The 20,569-nt window shown below is 38.3% G+C and overlaps 1 protein-coding gene across 3 annotated transcripts in view; it reads right to left on the reverse strand.

Annotated features, from left to right (window-relative positions):
- Nucleotides 1-3,501: 3,501 nt before the first annotated feature.
- MBIP (MAP3K12 binding inhibitory protein 1) overlaps nucleotides 3,502-20,569 on the reverse strand; it is a 29,220-nt gene continuing 12,152 nt past the window's right edge. Inside the window, exons 7-9 of one of the 3 annotated variants that reach the window (XM_023546119.2) lie at nucleotides 19,179-19,276; nucleotides 13,280-13,318; nucleotides 3,502-11,594 (exon numbers count right to left, since the gene is read on the reverse strand). In XM_023546119.2, coding sequence (XP_023401887.1) covers nucleotides 11,490-11,594; nucleotides 13,280-13,318; nucleotides 19,179-19,276 — 242 coding nt within the window. In that variant the 3' untranslated portion in view covers nucleotides 3,502-11,489. Of the gene's footprint in view, nucleotides 11,598-13,279; nucleotides 13,319-19,178; nucleotides 19,277-20,569 lie in introns of all 3 variants that reach the window. The other 2 variants (XM_023546120.2, XM_003408459.4) reach the window with 2 other exon arrangements.

Below are 20,569 nucleotides of genomic sequence, written 5' to 3' on the forward strand. Positions count from 1 at the left end.
AAGAAAGACCGAAGACAAATTGATGAATTTGAATTCTAATGTTGGCAAAGAATATTGAATATACCATGAACGCTAGAAGAATGAACCAATCTGCTTGGAAGAAGTACAGCCAGAATACCCCTTAGAAGGGAGGATGGCGAGACTTCACTGATCATACTTTGGGCATGTTATCAGGAGGGACCACTCCCTGGAGAAGGACATCTTGCTTGGTAAAGTAGAGAGAGGGTCAGCGAAAAAGAGAAAGACTCTCAGTGAGATGGATTGACACGATGGCTGCAACAATAGGCTCAAACATAGCATCGATTGGGAGGATGGCGCATGACCAGGCAATGTTTTGCTCTGTTGCACAAAGGGTCGCTATGAGTCAGAACTAACTGGACAGCACCTGACAACAATAATAATGACCTTGAGCATCTTTGTATGTGCTTATTGGCCATTTATTTATCTTCTTTGGAGAAACGTCTACTCAAGTCCTTTGATCGGGTTGTTTGTCTTTTTGTTGTTAAGTTGTAGAAGTTCTTTATGTATTATCATTATTAAACCATTATTAGATATATGGTTCCCGAACACTTCTTCCCATTCTGTAGATTGGGAAAGTCCTCTGATGCACAAAAGTTTTTAAATTTTGGTGAAGTCCAATTTACCTACTTTTGCTCGTGCTTTTAGCAGCATATCTAAGAATCCATTGTTGAAAACTAGGTCCTGAAACATTACTCCTGTATTTTGTTCTATGAGTTTTATGGTTTTAATTCTTACATTTGAGACACTCAAGCATTTTGAGTTAATTTTCATGTATGGTGTGAGGTGTGGGTTCAACTTCATTCTTTTTCATGGAGAAAGCCAGTTGTATCAGCACCATTGAAAAGACTATTTATTCCCTCTATTGAATGGACTCTCAATTCTACTCCATTGGTCTATATGTCTATCCTTATTTATACCACTTTGTTTTGATGGCTGTAGCATTACAGTATGTTTTGAAATTCAGAAATGTGAGTCCTCCTACTTTATCTTTTTCAAGACTGCTTTGGCTATTTTGGGCCCCTTGCAATTCCAAATAAATCTGAGGAATGGCCTTTCAATTTCTGCAAAAAAGGTTGCTAGAATTTTGATAAGGATTGCATTAAATCTATAGATTGCTTTGAGTAGTGAGGGACAAAGAACTTGGTTTGGCCTTTTGACTCTGGTTTCTGAAAATAACCTGAGCAATTAAGGTGGCCTTTGTCTTTAAAAATAGTGAGGCAAGTAGGAACTACACAGGCCCCATGTCTGAACTAATTTCAAGTGTCATGCATATTCATTGATAGGATCAATCATAACTACACATTAAGGCCTAAGTCATACATATTCATTGAGGTCCCAATGACTAGGGGGCTGGGGACATTGAAGCGTTCCCTTTGAGGCATGTATCAGTGAGAACATCCATGCACGAGAAAGGGAATGCACATCACCTAGGGCCAATGGAGGCCACCATGCCTGGTACTCTCCCAGACCTTGCCTGATGCATCTCTTCGTTTGTTTCCTGTCTGGTTATAATAAATGGATAACTGTAAGTATAGGTAACAGTCTCGGTAAATTTTGTGACCTGTTACAGAGAATTAATGAATCCACAGGGGCAGTGAGCCAGCAGGGGCTGGCAGTACAGAGCTAATTTGTGTAGACCCAGTTCTAGGTGGCTGGGTGTTAGAGAAAGGCTGCACAGGCAGTCCTTCTAGCTTGTGACCTAGTCCCAGAGAACTAAAGAGAGAGAGAGGCTAGCTGGTTTGAAGTATGTTGTTGTTAGGTGCTGTCGAGTTGGTTCCGACCCATAGCTGTAACTTGACCTTACTAATGCCAATAAATTTCTATTAGTCCTTAAACTAGCCCAAAGCAGATTTGGCCCACCCAACATGTGCAGAAGGGCCAGCTGTGACCACTAATTGACTTCAGATGCAGCAATAGGAGGAATGAATCAGAACGAAAATCATCACCCGGACCCTATTTCAAAGCAAGAGGTCGGACAAAAACCATGTCATCTGTTTCCTGGTTGCCTTCTAGAATTTTCCCTCCCCAGCACACCTGCGCAGCCACCATCTTGCTGCCCAAATCACATATAAGCCCTGCCTACCTTTTTTTTTTTTTTTACCCACAGCTCGAGGAGTCCAGGTCTGAGGAACTTCCTCCTGACTCCTTGCTCTGCACATTGCAATGAAGTTACTTTCTCTTTCTCAAAGACCAGAATCCAGATATTTGGCAAGTCTGAGCGCGCCGGACAAGGACCCACCTTTCCGGGTTCAGTAACATACTGACCCTATGAACAACAGAACACAACACTGCCCAGTCCTGAGCCATCTTCACCATCGTTGTTATGCTTGAAACTATTGCAACCATTGTGTCAATTCACCTTGTTGAGGGTCTTCCTCTTTTTCACTCACCCTCTACTTTACCAAGCACGATGTGCTTCTCCAGGGACAGTTCCCTCCTGATAACATGTCCAAAGTATATAAGATGTAGTCTTGCCATCCTTGCCTCTAAGGAGCATTCTGGTTGTACTTCTTCCAAGACAGATTTGTTCATTCTTTTGACAGTCCATGGTATATTCAGTATTCCTTGCCAACACCACAATTCAAAGGTATCAATTCTTCTTCCACCCTCATTATTCACTGTCCAGCTTTTGCATGCATGTAAGATTGAAAACACCATGGCTTGGGTCAGGTGCACCTTAATCTTCAAGGTGACATCTTCACTTTTTAACTCTTTAAAGAGATCTTTTGCAGCAGATTTGACCAATGCAATGCATCTTTTGATTTCTTGACTGCTGCTTCCATGGGTGTTGATTGTGGACTCGAGTAAAATGAAATCCTTGACAACTTCAGTCTTTTCTCCATTTATAATGATGTTGCTTATTTGTCCAGTTGCTGGGATTTTTTTTTTCTTTATGCTGAGGTGTGATCCATACTGAACGCTGTGGTCTTTGATTTTCACCAGTAAATGCTTCAAGTCCTCTTCACTTTCAGCAAGCAAGGTTGTGTCATCTGCATAGCTCAGGTTGTTAATGAGTCTTCCTCCAATCCTAATGCCCCATTCTTCCTCAGATAGGGTGGTATAGACATCTTAATATTTTGTTGTCCATTTCATAACTATGGTATGTCTTTCCATTTATCTAGGTCTTCTTTCATTTCTTTCAGCAATGTTTTGTAGTTTTCGGTGCGCAAGTCTTTCACCTCCCTGGTTAAATTTATTCCTAGTTATTTTGTTCTTTTACATGCAATTGTAAATGGAATTTTATTAATATCCTGTTCAGATTGTTCATTGCTAGTGTATAGAAACCCAACTGATTTTTGCATGTTGACCTTGTACCCTGCAAATTTGCTGAATTAATTTGTTAGCTCTAGTAGCTTTCTTATGAATTCTTTGGGATTTTCTATATATATATGATCATGTCATTTGTGCCACTAGGGTTCCTTCATCTGCAAATAGTTTTACTTCTTCCTTTCTGATTTGGATACTTTTTTTTTTTTTGCCTGATTATTGTGGCTAGAACTTCCAGTACAATATTGAATAGCAGTAGTGAGAATGGGTATTCTTTTCTTGTTCCTGATCTTAAGGGGAAAGCTCTGTCTTTTTCCATTGAGTATGATGTTAGCTATGGGTTCTGCATAAATACCCTTTATTATATTGAGCAATTTCCCTTCTACTTCTAGCTTGTTCAGTATTTTTTTTTATCACAAAAGGGTGTTGGATTTCACCAAATGCTTTTTCTGCATCAATTGAGATCATCATGAGGTTCTTTTCCTTCATTTTATTAATGTAATACATTACATTGATTGCTTTTCTCATGTTGAACCACCTTTGTATTCCTGGAATAAATCCCACTTGGTCATGATGTATAATCCTTTTAATTCTCCGTTAATGTCCCCATTAATTTCCCATTAACTTCAGTGCCTATATATCCCTAAGCTCTACTCAATCCTTGCCCTCTATACTGGTTTGTTTATACTGTTTTTTCAGTTATAAGTACAGAATATTTGGGATTTGAATTAAATTAACCTAAGCCAATTATGGAAATTTAATTCTCCTTGCCAGTGATTGGTTAGGAAGGAGCCTGTGATACAAGCTGATGTAGGGGACATCTGATAAAAAGACACAGGAAGTAACACTGCTTCTTCTGCTATCATACATTATCTTATCTGTATGTGACACCTGGAAGCATGCAGCCACCATGTCACCATGAAGAAACTGGCCTAGAGATGACACAGCAGAAAGATGAGAAGAACTTGGGCCCTCAGTGTCATTACAGAGCTGCTGAATTAACTTCTACGTTGGACTTCTCTTTATGTGTGCTAATAAATCCTTTCATTGTTTAAGCCAGTTAAGTAGTTTTCTGTAATTTGCATACAAGAGCAATCTAATGGATACACAAACTCTTAATAATTTTTAGCTTTTCTGGTTATTTTCATTTATGTATTCTCTTAGTCATGTTAATTATGCTTCTTGGGCATATCCAGCTTCCCCTAGCTTTCTTGAAAAGAAGCAACTGGGACTGTTTTCAGTGTTAGACATGAGGATGTAACACTAACTTTAAGGCCTCTGAGGGCAGAAATTCTGTTTCACACATCAGTGTATACCCAGCCCCAGCATAGTGCTTGTTATTCCACATAAGTTGAATGAATAAATGAATTTTCCATGATTCCTTTTTTTATCACAATGGAACATTGGGCTGACAGGCTCAGGTAAGAAACTAAGTAAGGTCAACAAGATGCCCTTTTGATTCCCTTTTTCCAGATTTTACCTTATAAAGGTAAATAAAGGTCGGAGGCCACAACCGTTCAAGCATTAGTCATATTTTTTTCTCTAGATTTGTTAATTAGCATGAGAGTTCACCCACCACTTGTCTTTCTATTGAAAAGGCAAATGAGGTCAGAATTCTGAGAGCAGGAAAAAAAAAAAAAAGGCGGTGAACAGTGGCTATGTAATAGACTGCCACACGAAGGCTGAAGTTCTTTAGCAACATAGTGAATTTCAAAGCATATTCTCCAGGCTATTAAGCCCGAATTGTTTAAATCAATTGAGATGAAACAGGAAAAAAAAAAATGCTGTAGTTAAAAAACGAACATCATTTTATGCTTGGTTATACTTTTTTTTATCTACCACTTGATATATCTGGTTTTATCTGTAAGAACTAAATAACCTGTTAATTCACATCACTCTTTTAATTTACATGCTAGTAAATCTCGGGGGTAGCTTGTTTTCCAAGGTTGGAAGCTACACGCACCTCAACCGCTGTGCTCGGATATCTACCCACTCCGGAGGCTACCGCGCACAGGTCAGGGTACCTCCCAAGAACTAAAAAGAGTGGAAATAACTTAAACCCAAAAAACCCACTGCCGTCGAGTCGATTCCTAACCCATAGGGACCCTATGGGACAGAGTAGAACTGCCCCGTAGAGTTTCCAAGGATTCCAACTGTCGGCTTTTTGCCTAGCAGCCATAGCAGTTAACCACTATGCCACCAGGGTTTCCGGAAACAACTCAGGTGCCCTCATCTGGGAAATGAACAAATAAACTCTGGCTTATTCATACAGTTGAAAATACTAAGCAGGTAAAATAGATAAACTAGATCTATATAAAATAATATGGTTAAAACTCAAAAAAAAGTTTGTTGAGTGAAAAGTAGCAAGTTTCAAGTATAACGTAACTAATACGTTAAAAACTAAGCAATACATTAAAAATGCCTGAGGATGATACATACCAACTTCAGGACTATGGTCCCCTCTTGAAGAAAGAGAAAAAGGGGTAAATTTTAAAAGATGGTGGTTTGAATCCACCCAGCCATCCCACGAAAGAAAGGCCTAATTATTTGCTTCTGTAAAGATTAAAAAAAACCCACTGTCACCCAGTCGATTCCGACTCAAAGCGACCCTATAGAGAGATTACAGCCAAGAAAACCCGGTGGAACAGTTCTACCGGGTAACACACGAGGTCGCCATGAGTTGGAATCAGCTTGACAGTACCGGGTTTGGCTTGGTTTGGTATTTGTCCTATTTCTTTAAAACCTGAAGCAAATATGGCAAATGTTAATAGCTGTTAAATCCGAGTGGAGGGCCATGGTGGTTGGACATATTATTTTCTGTGGGGGTTTTGCTAAGTTTGAAATAGTTCATACCTCTTTTTAAATGAGCTCTTATTTCACAGTTCTAGGATGGCAAAAATCTATTACTAACTTGGCTCCATGTTTGATAGTCTAAAATTATATCAATATCCAAATTTTAATTTTAAGATAACTTGGAAAAAATTCTGTTTACTAGTGATTTTTAGCAGTGTACATAAAGACCATCCTAGAAAGTCCATCTAAAGAGGAGAAAGTAATACCTACATTGAATTGAGAAATGCATTAAGTGATCATGTGGTAGCTAAAAACAGAACGTGCACATTTTGTAATCCCAGGAATTTTCTCAGTTTTATTCATTTTTCTCTACTTAAGTTTCCTAGGGGAAGTATGTGCTGGAAATTGACCAAGTGGATTCCAACTTATAATGACCCTATGAGACAGAGTAGAACTGGCCCCCCAGAGTTTCCAAGGAGCACCTGGTGGATTTGAACTGCTGACCTTTTGGTTAGCATCAGTAGCTCTTAACCACTACACCACCAGGGTTTCCAGATAAACAAGAACCAACTAAAATGACCAATTTTTTTTATTTCTACATCATTTCTTTCTTTCCAGTCATCTTTATGTACATAGCTATCTTCAGCATTTGTCCATTTCTGAACAATATCAAGTAAATTTTGGTGGATAGATGTTATAAAAAATAAAAGCATACTGTCACAACCATTTAGTAAAATTAAATGGTTCATATCCTTGTCGAAAAAAATGGCATAATAAAGTCCTTCCTGTTGAGTAACTGGATAACACCGTATTTCCTTTTCGTCGTTAGGAGTATATGGTTCACTCATCAATTCTTGAGTTAGAAAAAACCCATATGGGATATCCATTTGAAGACTCATGGTCTGAGAGTTCCTTAAATGATCAATTTCACTGCCATCATTTCGTGCTTGCTATCTCTGATTCCTTTTATAATTGTGAAATATCTTCCTTTACCAATTTTCTTCTACTTGCCATTATGAGCAAAAATGAAAAATTCGGAATTCTCCACTGTGTTCATTGAAAGCAAAAAATAATAAATCAGACTCCAAAGATGGTATCTCCAGACTTTTTTTATACCTTCTTAAAAGATGATGCAATACTTTGAGCAATGCAATATGAAAACTGAGGGATGACTGAATAGTGTCAATACAGTAAAATCTGTGAAAGCCAGAACCTGCGTAAGGTGGAAACCTGTCAGAGAAGGAAAGCTTAAGTATTTTCCACTAAAACCAGCAAGCAATAGGAAAATGTAAGACTGCACTCTGTCAGAGGTGGAAAGACCTGGAAAATCAAGGCAGTCCTGTTAAGTTCTTGCTCTTACAGTTTTCACTGTATTATATCAGCCTTCTAGGTGATTTTATTATTGTTGTATTTCCTTTTAGTCTTTTTTGGCATAGTTGGAAAAACTGATTAGTAATGATTAAATACCTTATGGGATGATGAAATAGCAAAATATTTTAAGAACTATAGGAAAAAACTAAATCACTAAGATACCAAAATGTAGTTTAGATTTGTAAGTTCATTTTACCTGTAGAGCAACTGCAAGTTATAATGAATTTTGTTCTATTTTTAAAAAGTAAATTTTCTCTTTGTCCTGTGGAGGGTATCTGACAAAGAACAAAAGTTACAAAATATCAATCTTAACAAAGAGAACTGCTCAAAGAGAACCCCAAAACTAAAATCTTATCCAAAACACTCTGATGGTATATCCAGGGTTCAAGGTTCATTAAAAAATTTCAGAGTTAATGCCACTGAAAAAATTTACTTCTTAGAGAACTGAAAAATTTAGAGGTCAGCCAGTCTAAATCAGTTTCCTAGTCCACGTAGTCTTTGTTGGAAGTGTCCCTCATTCCCCAAGGGAATGGCTGCATGTGGATACTTTTGTTCTTGAAGATCCTGCCACTCAAGTCACAGCTAATTAACCCAGGGGTGGACACTTGACAAGTTGAGAATGATTTTCTTTTCCCAGATTTTGAATATTAAGAAACAACAACTGGATATTGCAGCCAGAGTTGGGTCAGAGTTAGCAGCACCACAGCACCCAAATCCTCGAGCAAGCCTCAATTACAAGGAAGCAGGAAAGAAGACATCTACAGAAAAGCCAGGCTACAAAGGAAATGAAGTAGCTGTGCAGGAGAATCCAGATAATGTAACCCAGTGAGGGAGAGGTGACAAAGCTGGCTAAACCTACTGCAATTTGGATTCATCAGATTCTTTAAAAGAACACCCCTTTACTTAAAAGTTAGAATTGCGTTTCTGTTCCTTGGAAACGACAGATCCTTAAAACAGAAATTAGCCCCAAAAATGGTTTTGCAAGTAACAGCCCCTGATGAAAAATACAAAACTAGCTCTGAAGTGAAGGCAAATACGGATAGGGGTTAAGAGGTGGGGGTGGACACAGAGGATTCCCCTATCTCCTGGAAAACTGGTAGTTTGAGACAAGTGATGGCAAAGCAGCTAGTTGAACAATTGCCTAAAATCTCTCAGAACCTAAATCATGTGTCTAGCTAAAGGCAGAACTTCAGAGGGCTTGAAAGGTGTCAATTGTAAAAACACAGGATGTGCTGTCTGTTCCGCTGGCATAATTAAAAAGCAATGGCAAAGAGATATTTTTCTGTTCCAGGTTGTTAGGCTACAAGCAGAGAGGACAAAGCAGGAAAATTACATAACTAAGTTCCATAAAGGGAAATTTTTTTCCACTGAGATTGCTAAAGATCAGACTCAGATATTACTCACGAGTTTGGAAAAGCACACGAGCCTAGCAACTGAAAAAAGAGTACCTCGCAATAGCTGGAATAGTTTGGGAAGTCTGACCCTTTTCCACAGGACAAATACGTGATATCCATCCTCCCAACTCCAAGCACTGTAAAACACATTCCTAGATTGGAATGCAACCTGCGTGATAACAGACTGGGAGGAGAGATTTATAGGGACAGATAAAGGAAGAAGTGGTTTCTGTCCCTGCAAGTCTCTTTCTGGCCCCTTGTCCTTTTCTTGAGGACAGGGCCATTAAAAAGAAACAATGGGGATAAGAGCTGAATAACAAAAATCCTGCAGGAATGATCATTAGGCAGTCTAGTGATTCTGTCTGTAAGCTTACCTCCACAAAAATTCCTGGCATCACCTTGTAGTCAACGACATACTCAAGAAAGGCAATGACTAAAAGCCCACTGAAGTTCTCGGGGCATTATCACCAGAAGCTTAGTCTTTCTTGAAGAACAAGTACCTATGCTCAACTCATACGAACATGGTAGAGTCCTGGCCTCTTCTGCAGGCTCCAGACTTCACTGAAAAGGATGCTGGCACCAGACAGTTAAGTACTTACCAAAGTGGAGGGAGGACTCCTCTCTAGAGTCCCTCAAAAGGGCAGGTCTGAAGGACAAAGAAAAAAGGAAAGCCTCCTAATGGGCAGATCATAAGATGGCCAGACATAACTTAAAAGCTTATTTTACCGCCAAGGGAGTTAGGAAAGACTCATGGTTTCTTCCCTACCTCCAAGCCAACTTTCTTTTCTAATTGGTAATTTTTATTGCAGTTTTTCCTACTGTATTGCTGGTGTGCTGGTAGTAAAATGTGTCATTATATCTAGAGACATAATTCTGGCAAGATGGTGATCATGTCTCAACTAGGTGGAGACTGCCTGGTGAGTGGGCATTTGTAGCTATACCTAATACTAGAACACTGGGGCAATTCTACCTTGAAGGATATGTTTACTGGGCAGAAAGGAAATATAGTGGTAAGACATTAGTAGAAATGACCTACACCACATCCACTTCTTCGAAGTGATTCCAAACCCCCCATATTTTACCAGGTGACCCTATCTTCAAGGCTTCCACAAACAGTTGTGCAAGGTGTACATTGCATTATTCTGTGAAGAGGTCTTGCCTCATCATTCTGCCCAGAGTCGGTTTCAATTTCTGAAGAATTTGAAATAAGAGATACGAAGACTGAGGTAAGCAGTAGTCACCGGTTGTGAGGTTTTACAGAGGGTTCAGAGTCCGTACAAGGGAAGCTCAAAGGCAAAAACACACATAGGCTATACAAGGTTGACAGGACACCCAACGTGGGGAAGCAGAAATGAAAAGGCCATGAGTCAGAACCAACTTGAAGGCAACTGGTTTGGCTTTTGGTGGGGGGGCAGGGGGAGGGGGGTGTTAAGAGAAACCAGTTTACAGAGAAAGATAAAGGGAATGCATAGGTGAGTGCATGTAAGAAGGGAAGAGGGAGAGGGAGAACAAGGAGGAGGGGACCGGAACAGAACCAGACACAGAAAGAGGGAGCAGATCCAGAGCCAGTCAAACAGAGAGAGACACAAAGAAAAGATTAGCTGCCTGCTGACTTTCTAGATCCATAATGCTCAGCTATACTTCTGCAATTAAGTTCCAGATTTCTGATTCTTTTTAACAACGCTCCTTTTAAGAATCATTTTAAGTGGATTTCTGATTTTTGCTATCAAATAATTCTTGACCTCAACAGCTACTTCATGAACAATCTGCTACATAACTGTAGCTGCAATTAATATTGCCACTGTGGCAATATGTACACATACTGCCTAACATAACTGGGGCATTGTGAAAAAGGTTCTCAAAGGAGAGGCACTATAATTTGTTTGTAACATCTTAACTACTGCCCAAAGACATATCTGGTTTTATACAATAGTTACAGCTAACATTTACTGAGCACTTCCCCTGGAACAGGCAGTGTTTCAAAAGCTGTAAGTGTATTAACTCACCTATTCTTTATAATAACCAATGAAGTAGCGTCTATTATTATCATCCCCACATTACAGATAAGGAAAATGAAGCACAAAGGGAGATTAAGTAACTTACTCAAGGTCAGTCAATAGGGGTAAAACTGGAATCTACGTACAAAATGATCCATTGTTTATTTACATTAAAATTGTCTGACATTTGAAATATTAAAAAAAGAAAGTTTTTGCATTTAAAATTCATTTCAGCTAATAATTTTTTTGAATGACTATTATATGCAAGATACGATTTAAACTAATAAATTGGTAAGCTGGTTACAAATATAAAGTCTTCTTAAATAACACTACCATTATCCAAAATAAATCTTCCTTCCTGTGATCCACATTAAAAAAAAAAAAAAGTACTTTCAAATTAAGTTTTTTAATTTCCAAAATACCTCCTTTATAACAGAAGGGGAAAAATGCTTTTTTCAATGCATTCACTATTTCTAAACTCACTGGTATATTTGCAGGTTACTTGCTACAAGTTGGACTCATCTGAAAATAAACCTTGACTTCACAGGAAAGTCTACACTGATAAATATGTATCCCTTTAGTTAATTACAGCGTAAGTTATACACATGTATAAAAAAGATAAAATGACAAGGATGAGAGGAGTTTTTCATGGAAGGTGGTGAGTTGCCATGGATTCTGCTTCTCTTGATTTTCTGAGCAGGGCTTGTTTGAGGGCACTAATTTTCTCATCAAGTTCAGCCAGTGAATAGTTCTGCTGTAAATAATAAGAACACAAACTGCTGAATAAGACTCTGAAGTGTCTTAATGCAGATAAAGCACTAAATGAACTATAAATATTTAAAATATCAAATAGCATGGTAAAAAAAATTTTTTTTTCCTCATGAGGATATTTTTAGAGTGACCATATCCTAAATGTAAAGGCACCAAAACGTTTTGTTTCTTTCCTAACAATTAAGCTATCCTGGACCTTTTGTAATTTGAAAGGATCACAAAGACTTTTTTTTTCTTAACTGATCATTCTCATAATCGATAGTAAAAAAAAATTAAATAAATTTTAAGATTAGTTTAACTGCTTAAAATATCTGAACATTCTCAGTTGCAAGACCAACTTCAATCAACTGCTTCTCCCGGAAAAAAATCGCTGCTCTCAAAAATTTACAGTAAAAAAATACATAATACACTACTTTTAAAAAATAAACGAGCTCAAAACAGTTTTTAAACGTCTTCCCCAACTTTAAATTTACATTACCACCACTAAAGCCTAGCAAAACCTTACTCATTAAGATTCATTTAATAAAGTATAGTACTCTGGACGGAAACCCTGGTGGTGTAGTGGTTAAGTGCTACAGCTGCTAACCAAAGGGTCGGCAGTCGGAATCCACCAGGCGCTCCTCAGAAACTCTATGGGGCAGTTCTACTCTGTTCTATAGGGTCACTATGAGTCAGAGTCGACTCGACGGCACTGAGTTTGGTTTTGGTTTAGCACTCTGGACAGAGGTGGGCTGAAGTCAAGTCAACCTCTGCCAAACATACTTCTTTTACTTCTTGTTGTGTGCGCTGAGTCAATACCAACTCATAGTGACCCTACAGGGCAGGACAGAACACCCCCATAGGGCTGCCTAGGCTGTAATCTCTACAGAACCAGGTCGCCAGGTCTTTTTCCCTGCGGAGTTACTGGAGGGTTTGAACTGCCAACCTTTTTATTAGCACCCCAGCCCTTAACCATTGTGCCACCAGGACTCCTGCATTAAAATTCAACTATTTAATGAGCATAGTACTATGGACAGAGGTGGGCTGAAGTCAACTTCTGCCAAACACACTTTTTTTACTTAAAAAAAAAAAAAATTAGTAATGTCAGCAAAGGGGGGGGGGACGCGTGGGTTGTATTACTTGAGCACTTACTATTTTTAAGCATTTCAAAACTGATACTTTTTTTTTTTATTGTGCTTTAGATGAAGGTTTACAGAGCAAATTAGTTTCTCATTAAACGGTTAATAAAGGTATTATTTTGTGACACTGGCTGCCAACTCCACAAAGTGTCAACACTCTCCCCTTCTCAACCTTGGGTTCCTCATTTCCATTGATCCAGCTTTCCTGTCCCCTCTTGCCTTCTCGACCTTGCCCCTGGGCCAGTATGCCCATTTAGTCTCATATACATGGTTGAGCTATGTGTATCACTGTTTCAGGGGCCTGTTGAAACTGATACATTCTAAAGCAGAGTAAAGACTTTTATTTTTATTTGGCACCTCTGAATCACTCCAACATCCTTGCAATAGAATTATGCATCTAATTCAAGTATACTGATTTATGCTGTCCTTTTACTGAGTCCTAAATCCAAGGGTATGAGCTACAGTAGAAACTTCTATTAATGTGAAAAGTATAAAACTTATCAAACTGTTTCAGAAACCAAAATAAAAATGCAGTAACTTAACTTACTTGAGGTGGCTGAATTTTTCTTCTTTTTCCAGAAAAGTTCTAGATCAAAAGCAAAAACAACGGTTAAGTAATCAACGCTTACAAAATCTAAGCATCATATTTTCTTTACAGAATAGTGCACAAAATACGGAGCACATTTGAGAATGCTGACAGAAACAAAGCCCACAAGCTTACCACACACTGCCTGCAACTGACATCTGCCAGCTTACGTTCTGACAGACTCCAAAGATAATATTAAAAGTATGTAGTAGTAACAGTAAAGCAACATGCTGTTCTTGGGAATACATACTTTTCAATTAATTATCAGCTTTTTTTTTAATGGGGATGAGTGATTGTAGAAAGAGTTGCTCTGGGGATATTTTACTTAGTTTCCTTCTTTTTTGTAACTACCTTAGTATAATGAATGAGTGAAGCAGCAATAGGGAAAGGAAACAGAATTTGGTATACCAAAGGGTGAAAACACTCACGCACTCCCACACCCTGGCTACAGGGGACACTGTGGTTTCCTATGCGGCTACTGGAATGCTAATCCAACCCCAAGCAACTGGTCTTATCAGTGACTGGAATGCACATGAGACCGGTTCTGGTCAATTAGGAAGGAGGGGACTGCTGGAGGAGAGCTTCTGGAAAGTTTCCTCACTTCTGAGAAAGCCCTCAAAAGAGATCATTTCCCCTCCTCTGGACATAGATGAATATGGGCAGGACACCTAAAAGTGCTACAGCTGTCTTGCCATCTGCCTGAGGAAGAAGCCAACACCAAGCAGAACTGAGAAGGGAAAGAACCCAAGTCTTTGACAATCATGATTTAGCCAGTGAATCAATAAACCCTGAAGTCTGCACCTGCTGTTGGGCTTCCTATTTTATAATTTCCATACTGCTGAAGCCAGTTTCAGCTCAAATTTTTATTACTTGAGGCTGACAACAATCTCACTGACAAGCTGAGCTCTTTCTGGACTGTGTTCTTAGTTTCACACCACCACAAGTTTTGGAATGGCAAATTAGTAAATTACATACAGAAACTGTGAAGCTAGGTGGCAAAATTTTCTCATGAGCATTTCTGACGGTTGAGATTTGAAGGGAGGTTTTTAAAACTCACATTTCCCTTTGTGTCAAAAGCTGATTCGAAGACCATCAAGGTACTTCTCTTATCAGTAGTTATAATAAACAGGAAATCACTAAGTCTTGGAATTTTTAAACATGGAAAAAGAGCTTATGCAAATATGCTTCCTCCTTTTCTGGATACCTGTGATGGGGCCTACGGGCAGAAGGGCTTAATGTTGAATGTGGTCACTACTCAGTCTCCTACCTTCCAAAGAGATGGCTTTTTATACACCTGATGAAAATATACTTCTCCTTGTTCTCTCAATGGTTTAAGCCACAAAATACTGGTCATTTCCATGTCATTGAACAATTAGATTTTTACCGTACCATAAATCCAAAGAAAGAACTATCAGAATGAGGAGCCTAAGGACATCAATGACTTAAAATGTGATCTTTGGGGTTTATTTTAGGGCTGAGCAGATATTGACACATCTGTTATGGATATACTGGACTAGCTTTAAAATTTATTCCTTAGGTATAAGGAAATCTCAGTATAAAATGTAACAACTTTAATGAGCTTTGGTAATTGGGAGAAAATATCTGAGAGCACAGCAAACTAAAGGGACAGTGAGACAGAGAATTCAGAACTTTCTCTCCCATTACTTTACCTTAGCATGTAATTTATACTTACATTTTTAATGTCTGTGTCCTGATGAAAAGGAAATAAAAAATGCACGCACAGGCACACAAACACACACCCAGGTCCAGGGAACTCCTGCTTTAAGGAAACTCTCGGGAGTAAAGAGGTCTCTTCCATGGACAACCCCTTCTGACTTCTAATCAGTTGTATAGTGCCAGTGATTCGATGGACGCAGTATCTTAAATGTTTCTTCCCTTCTAGTCCCACTGCCCTGATTCAGGCCTTCATTTCTCTCTGGCTTGGACACTGACATGTTTCCTCGTTTCCTTGACTCCAATTTCTCTCCAGCTCAGACTTCATAGTGCTGCTACTAGACAGGGACCTTAGTTACAGGTTTTTCTCTCTTTCTCAAAACTTAATTGTGCTCCAATGTCACTGCAAGTACAAATTGCTTAATGGACCTTCATGGTCCTCAAAATGTGTTTAAATCTAATTTTCCAGCTTGATCTACCTGTTTACCTCATGCTTCAGGCCCACCATGCACTTTCACACACAGATGGCCGGTGCTCAGGATGCTGACTTGGCCATCAGTGCTTCCCTCCCACCTTCCATCCCTTTAGAACCAGGAGTTACCATTACAGATCAGAGTGAAAATGCCACCTGGTCAGTTCAAAAGTCCAAGAATTTACTATCAGCCAAGTCCTATCCTATCCTTTCATGTGCACATTTATTCCGTGCCTACTAAATTCCGTGTGTTCAAAGATGAACAAGACACATTTCCTGCCCTTGAGAAGTTCAAAATGTAGTGTGAAAAAACAGATGTATAAACAAATAATTATAAGTGGTAAGTGTTAGAAAATGAACAAAGTGCTATGGAAATATACTTGTGAAGCATGTTATACTTACCGTATTCAAGTGTCATAATTTAAAATCAGTAATTCGTTGGAAATACTTAAAGGGATCATATCCCTTAAATGGTCTGTTAAACTATGCCCTTAAATTTTGAAAACATTACCACATTCAAATCTGTTTAATGTATGGGTAAAGACATTACGAATTAATACATTAAAAGGTGCAACAATTATTAACCTGCATCATGATTCTTGTTTTATATATATTAACTTTTTTTTAGAGTTTTATGTCTGTTTCACAAAATGAAAAGAATTTTAATCTAGTTTTGTTTTATTAACTAAATATAACTTGCATTTTTTTCTGTTTCCCTTTTCATGTTATGCTTGATGTTACCCATGATGATAAATTTCCATCCAACTATCAGAAACTCTCCCGTATTTACAATTCATCTATGTACAATTCATCTATGTGTGAATCTGGATAACCCACTGCTGTCGAGTCCATTCCAACTCAGAAACCCCACAGGGCACAGAACTGCCCCACAGCGTTCCCAAGAAGCAGCTGATGGATTCAAACAGCAACCCTGTGGTTAGCAGTCAAGCTCTTTAACCACTCCGCCACTTGGGCTCCATATGTGACTCAGGATAAACGCATCTTAATTAAAATCTTTTCAAAGTTTAGAAGTTCAATTTCCAACAAAAGTTCAATACTTAAAAAATTCAATGGGCCCAAGCTTCCCTTACTTCCTAACTTTAGAAGCTAGGGCTATGTTACACATGTGTAGTCTCTCCTGTACATGTTTGAAGGCTATACAATATTATGCAATTACCACGTGTGTACTCCCTGCCCATGAGGATGGCGAGAGTGCTGAAAAAACGTGCTATGTCCTCAACAGAGTGTGTGCTCAACTCCTCTCATGTGCAAGGACAATCCTAGAGCTCGCTCTATGCCAAAAGTGAGGAGTATGGCTCCTAAAGATGGCCCATTCATTCTACTATGGAAAGGCAAGAGTGAAATCTTCTTTCCCTTTGGGCCTGTGCCATATATATATATACACCTAAAGGACAGTCAGTCTGAATGTTTAAATCTTTCCAGTGTTTTGTGCTTCTTTGTACGCACTATTAATTTGGATATGTCACTTTTAATACTAATCCAGAATTGATTTTTCTAATCAAATATATATTAGCAGTTTTAACAGATCTGGAAATAATTAAAAAAAAAACACTAGTTCTATCACAGATTGTCATCATTCATCCTTTTCCAAATGCCTGATATATCCAGGGTGAGCTCTGTTTACATTTATAATGCTTCCTGTCCCTGAAAGTCACAGTGTTCTTACCCGCTATCTCTGCTGTGTAGACGTTTAACTATCACCTCTACACAGACTCTCCCAATTATCTTAAGTCTAAGGCCCATATGTCTGATATTTCTATCCGTATATCCTGCTATGACTTCAATTCACATTTCCTCCAAAACACCTCTTCTTCCAGATTTTCTTATTTCTGTCAATGATGGCACCATTTTCCCTACCAGGAACTGGACTCATCCTTGCTCCGTATCTCTTTCTATATCCCATCAATCATCAGTATTTGTCATGTTTTCCTTCCTATCGTCTCTTACATTAGTCTTTTCTATTCTCACTCTCCTGCCCCTAGTTCAGGATCTCACTTCACATCTATGCTAGCATAATACTGTCTCCTTGTCCTTACTCTCTCCCTTTCATCTATCTCCCACACTAGTATTAGATAAATCTTTTTAAACACAGCTTTCACAACTCCTTTCCCTGCTCAAATGCTTTCAATAGTTCCCCCCTGTCTGGAGAACAGACTTTAAACTTCTTGGCATAGCATTTAAGGTCCTAAAATCTAACTACTACTATCTCTTTAACCAAACATCTAACCTATATATAACCAATCCCCCCAAAACAAGATTATGATTTGAAGGTCATGTCCTTTTGTTAACCAAGTATAAGTAATAGCTTTATGTTAAGCTTTCATAAATCAGAATCAGAGAAGAGATTTAACAACGTATGAACTAAAATAGAAAAATAAGTTTTCCTAGGGATTACTTAATGAAAAGAACTTGAATGTGAAAAATCTAATGACTGTTGTAGCAAAAGACATAAAATCTTTATAAAGTTTTCTAAGATATATTCAAAGATTAATAAAATCTTAAAAGTGGACAGACATTTGTTAGTTATACAGTATAACCAACAAATTTTCTAAATTAGACAACTGAAGGCCAGAAGAATTGAGTGACTTATCTACACTATACAGCCATTTCACAGATGGTTTTAGAAACTAAGTGAAAATAGCTAATACTTTACTTATTGTGCTAAATGCTTCATTAGTATTATCTCACTTAATCTTTGTTTCCGTCCTTAGTAGTTTTCTAAGCCTCATTTGACATACCAGGAAGTTCTTGATATTTAGGACTCGCTGCCCACTTGTTATGTAACTTGCCTTCTTCCTCTGGCAATATTTCTTTTCTGTACTTCCTTCCAATCTATAACTTTGGAAAAATTGTTGCTATGCCTAAAATGAGTCTTAAGTACGTTTTCACCAGGTGACTTACACAATTCCATGCTAATACGAGCAAACTACTTTCCATAATTTTTCAGAAATAAGAGCTTTAGTACAATCTCATTCTTTCTAACATGTCATTGCTTTAAAAGAAAAAAAAACCTCAGAAAAGGCAGGTGTTACACATGATCACCTCAGAAGACTGAGGAAAATAACACAATGAGCTCAAGATTGCTTGTCTAAAAACTGCGGCTGTGCCAAAGATATTTACTAGCACAACAGTGTGTCTTAACATCCCTGGAAAAAGACCTCAGAATTAATCAATGAATGCATAAGTAAATGCTAGAGTTCAGGAATCAGACAAATACAGACTAGTCTTTGAAAAAGTTTGGTGGTTAAGGTAGAGTAAGGTGGGGTGGCAGCTGGAGGTGTTTATTTAGTATGGAGAAATGTGAGCATGCTTATAAGCCGGATGAGTGTGAGGGAAGAAGCCTCTGAAGAGACAGAAGGGATAAGTGACAGAGCAAGGTCCCAGGGAACACTTTTGTTTTACAAGACAGCAAGTTCATAATGACAGGATTGATCACTATTCAGAATGACTTATGCCATGAAAATGGCTTAAGTTTCAGAATTCGGGTAATGTTTAACAATAGTACCCCTACTTTAAAAATTATGAGTCTGTAATACGATATTCAGGTAATCTCCCTGCATAAGACTGTATTCATTCATCTTTGAATTATTAAAGCAGTGTTTTGCACATAGCAGATCAACGAGTGAATTGTTACACAATGAAGACTTCTGAAATAAAATAACATTTTAATTCATCTATCAAAGATATACTCACTACAGATTGAAAATATTCTGGAGACATGCCTTCCAATTCAAGGATTTTATCCTCAAGTTTTTTAATTCTCTGATAAATGTCTCTTGGTACCGGACCACCTAAATACAAAAGAAAATTCTGAGATACTATTGAATAATTTTCTCTCACAATTTTTATTCTTAAAATACCATGCAAAGACACTTAAACACAAAGGAACGGGAAATATTTAAACTTAAGCAAATTATTGAACAAAAGTAAAATTGAGTGAAATCCTTAGTTCATTTTCATGTTGTACCGGGTACAATTTATTTTATACCTCCTACCCAAAACCAAAAACATCAGACCTGTTGCCATGGAGTCAATTCCGACTCATACCTCCTCCCCAGGCCTCACTTATACTTCTTATATTGACAGGCATTTTGTTTTCTGTTAAATTCATTTCACAAGATATTGAAATGGTTCCTATATAGAACAATTTGTATTTCTGATAGGTTTTGGTAGTAACCTGGGAGGCAAAAATTGCACAGTGACAACTGACAATTCAATTGAGTGGTTGCAATACATCACATCATTATTTTCCTCAATTCGCATTTCTACCTATATGCCTCATTTCTCCTTCAACCTGGAAATGTTAAAGAGGGCTTTACTACAACTCTGAACTAACAAACTTTCTGAGGAGGGAAGGGAAATGGTAAACTAAGATCACTCAAATTTCAAGTTTATGATTATATCTAGAATCCTTTCATTTCTCACCACCTCCACTGTGACCATTCTGGTCCAGACTGCCACCATCTTTCACGTGACTATCACAACCTCCAACTGGTCTTCCTGCTTCTACCCTTTTCCCAGAGTCTATTCTCAATACAGTAGACAATGATTCTTCTAAAATGTAAGTCAGGTCATGCCACTTCTCTATTCAAAACCTTCCAGTACATTCTCATTTCACTCACATTAAAAAACCAAAGCCCTTACAATGGCCTACATGGCCCTACACAATCTGGACATTCTTCTCACACTCCTATCGCTCCTGCCACTCTATTCCTTTTTTCTGTTATTCGACTAGGCCAAGCTTTAGCACTTGCAGCTCCCTCTGTCTCCATATTCTCAAGGCTTCTGTTATCAATTTCAGGTCTTGGCTCAAAAGTTACCTTATCAGTAAGGCCTTCTCTGACTAAAATCCATTGCCGTTAATTCCAACTTGCCAGTCCAGTCCTGCCAGCTCCTCTTACCTGGCACACCCTGCCCTCCTCATTTTCCTCCATATCATTACCACCACCTGACGTTCCCCATATATTTTGCTTATTTATTGTCTATTTCCCCACTGTAACATAAGCTCCAAGAGAACATCAAGTTTTATGTTTTCTTCATTGGGTATGGCTGTATAGCTTGTACACTGCACACACCTAGGACTC

Source organism: Loxodonta africana, chromosome 10, assembly GCF_030014295.1.
Source record: "Loxodonta africana isolate mLoxAfr1 chromosome 10, mLoxAfr1.hap2, whole genome shotgun sequence".
In the NCBI taxonomy this organism is placed as follows: Eukaryota; Metazoa; Chordata; class Mammalia; order Proboscidea; family Elephantidae; genus Loxodonta; species Loxodonta africana.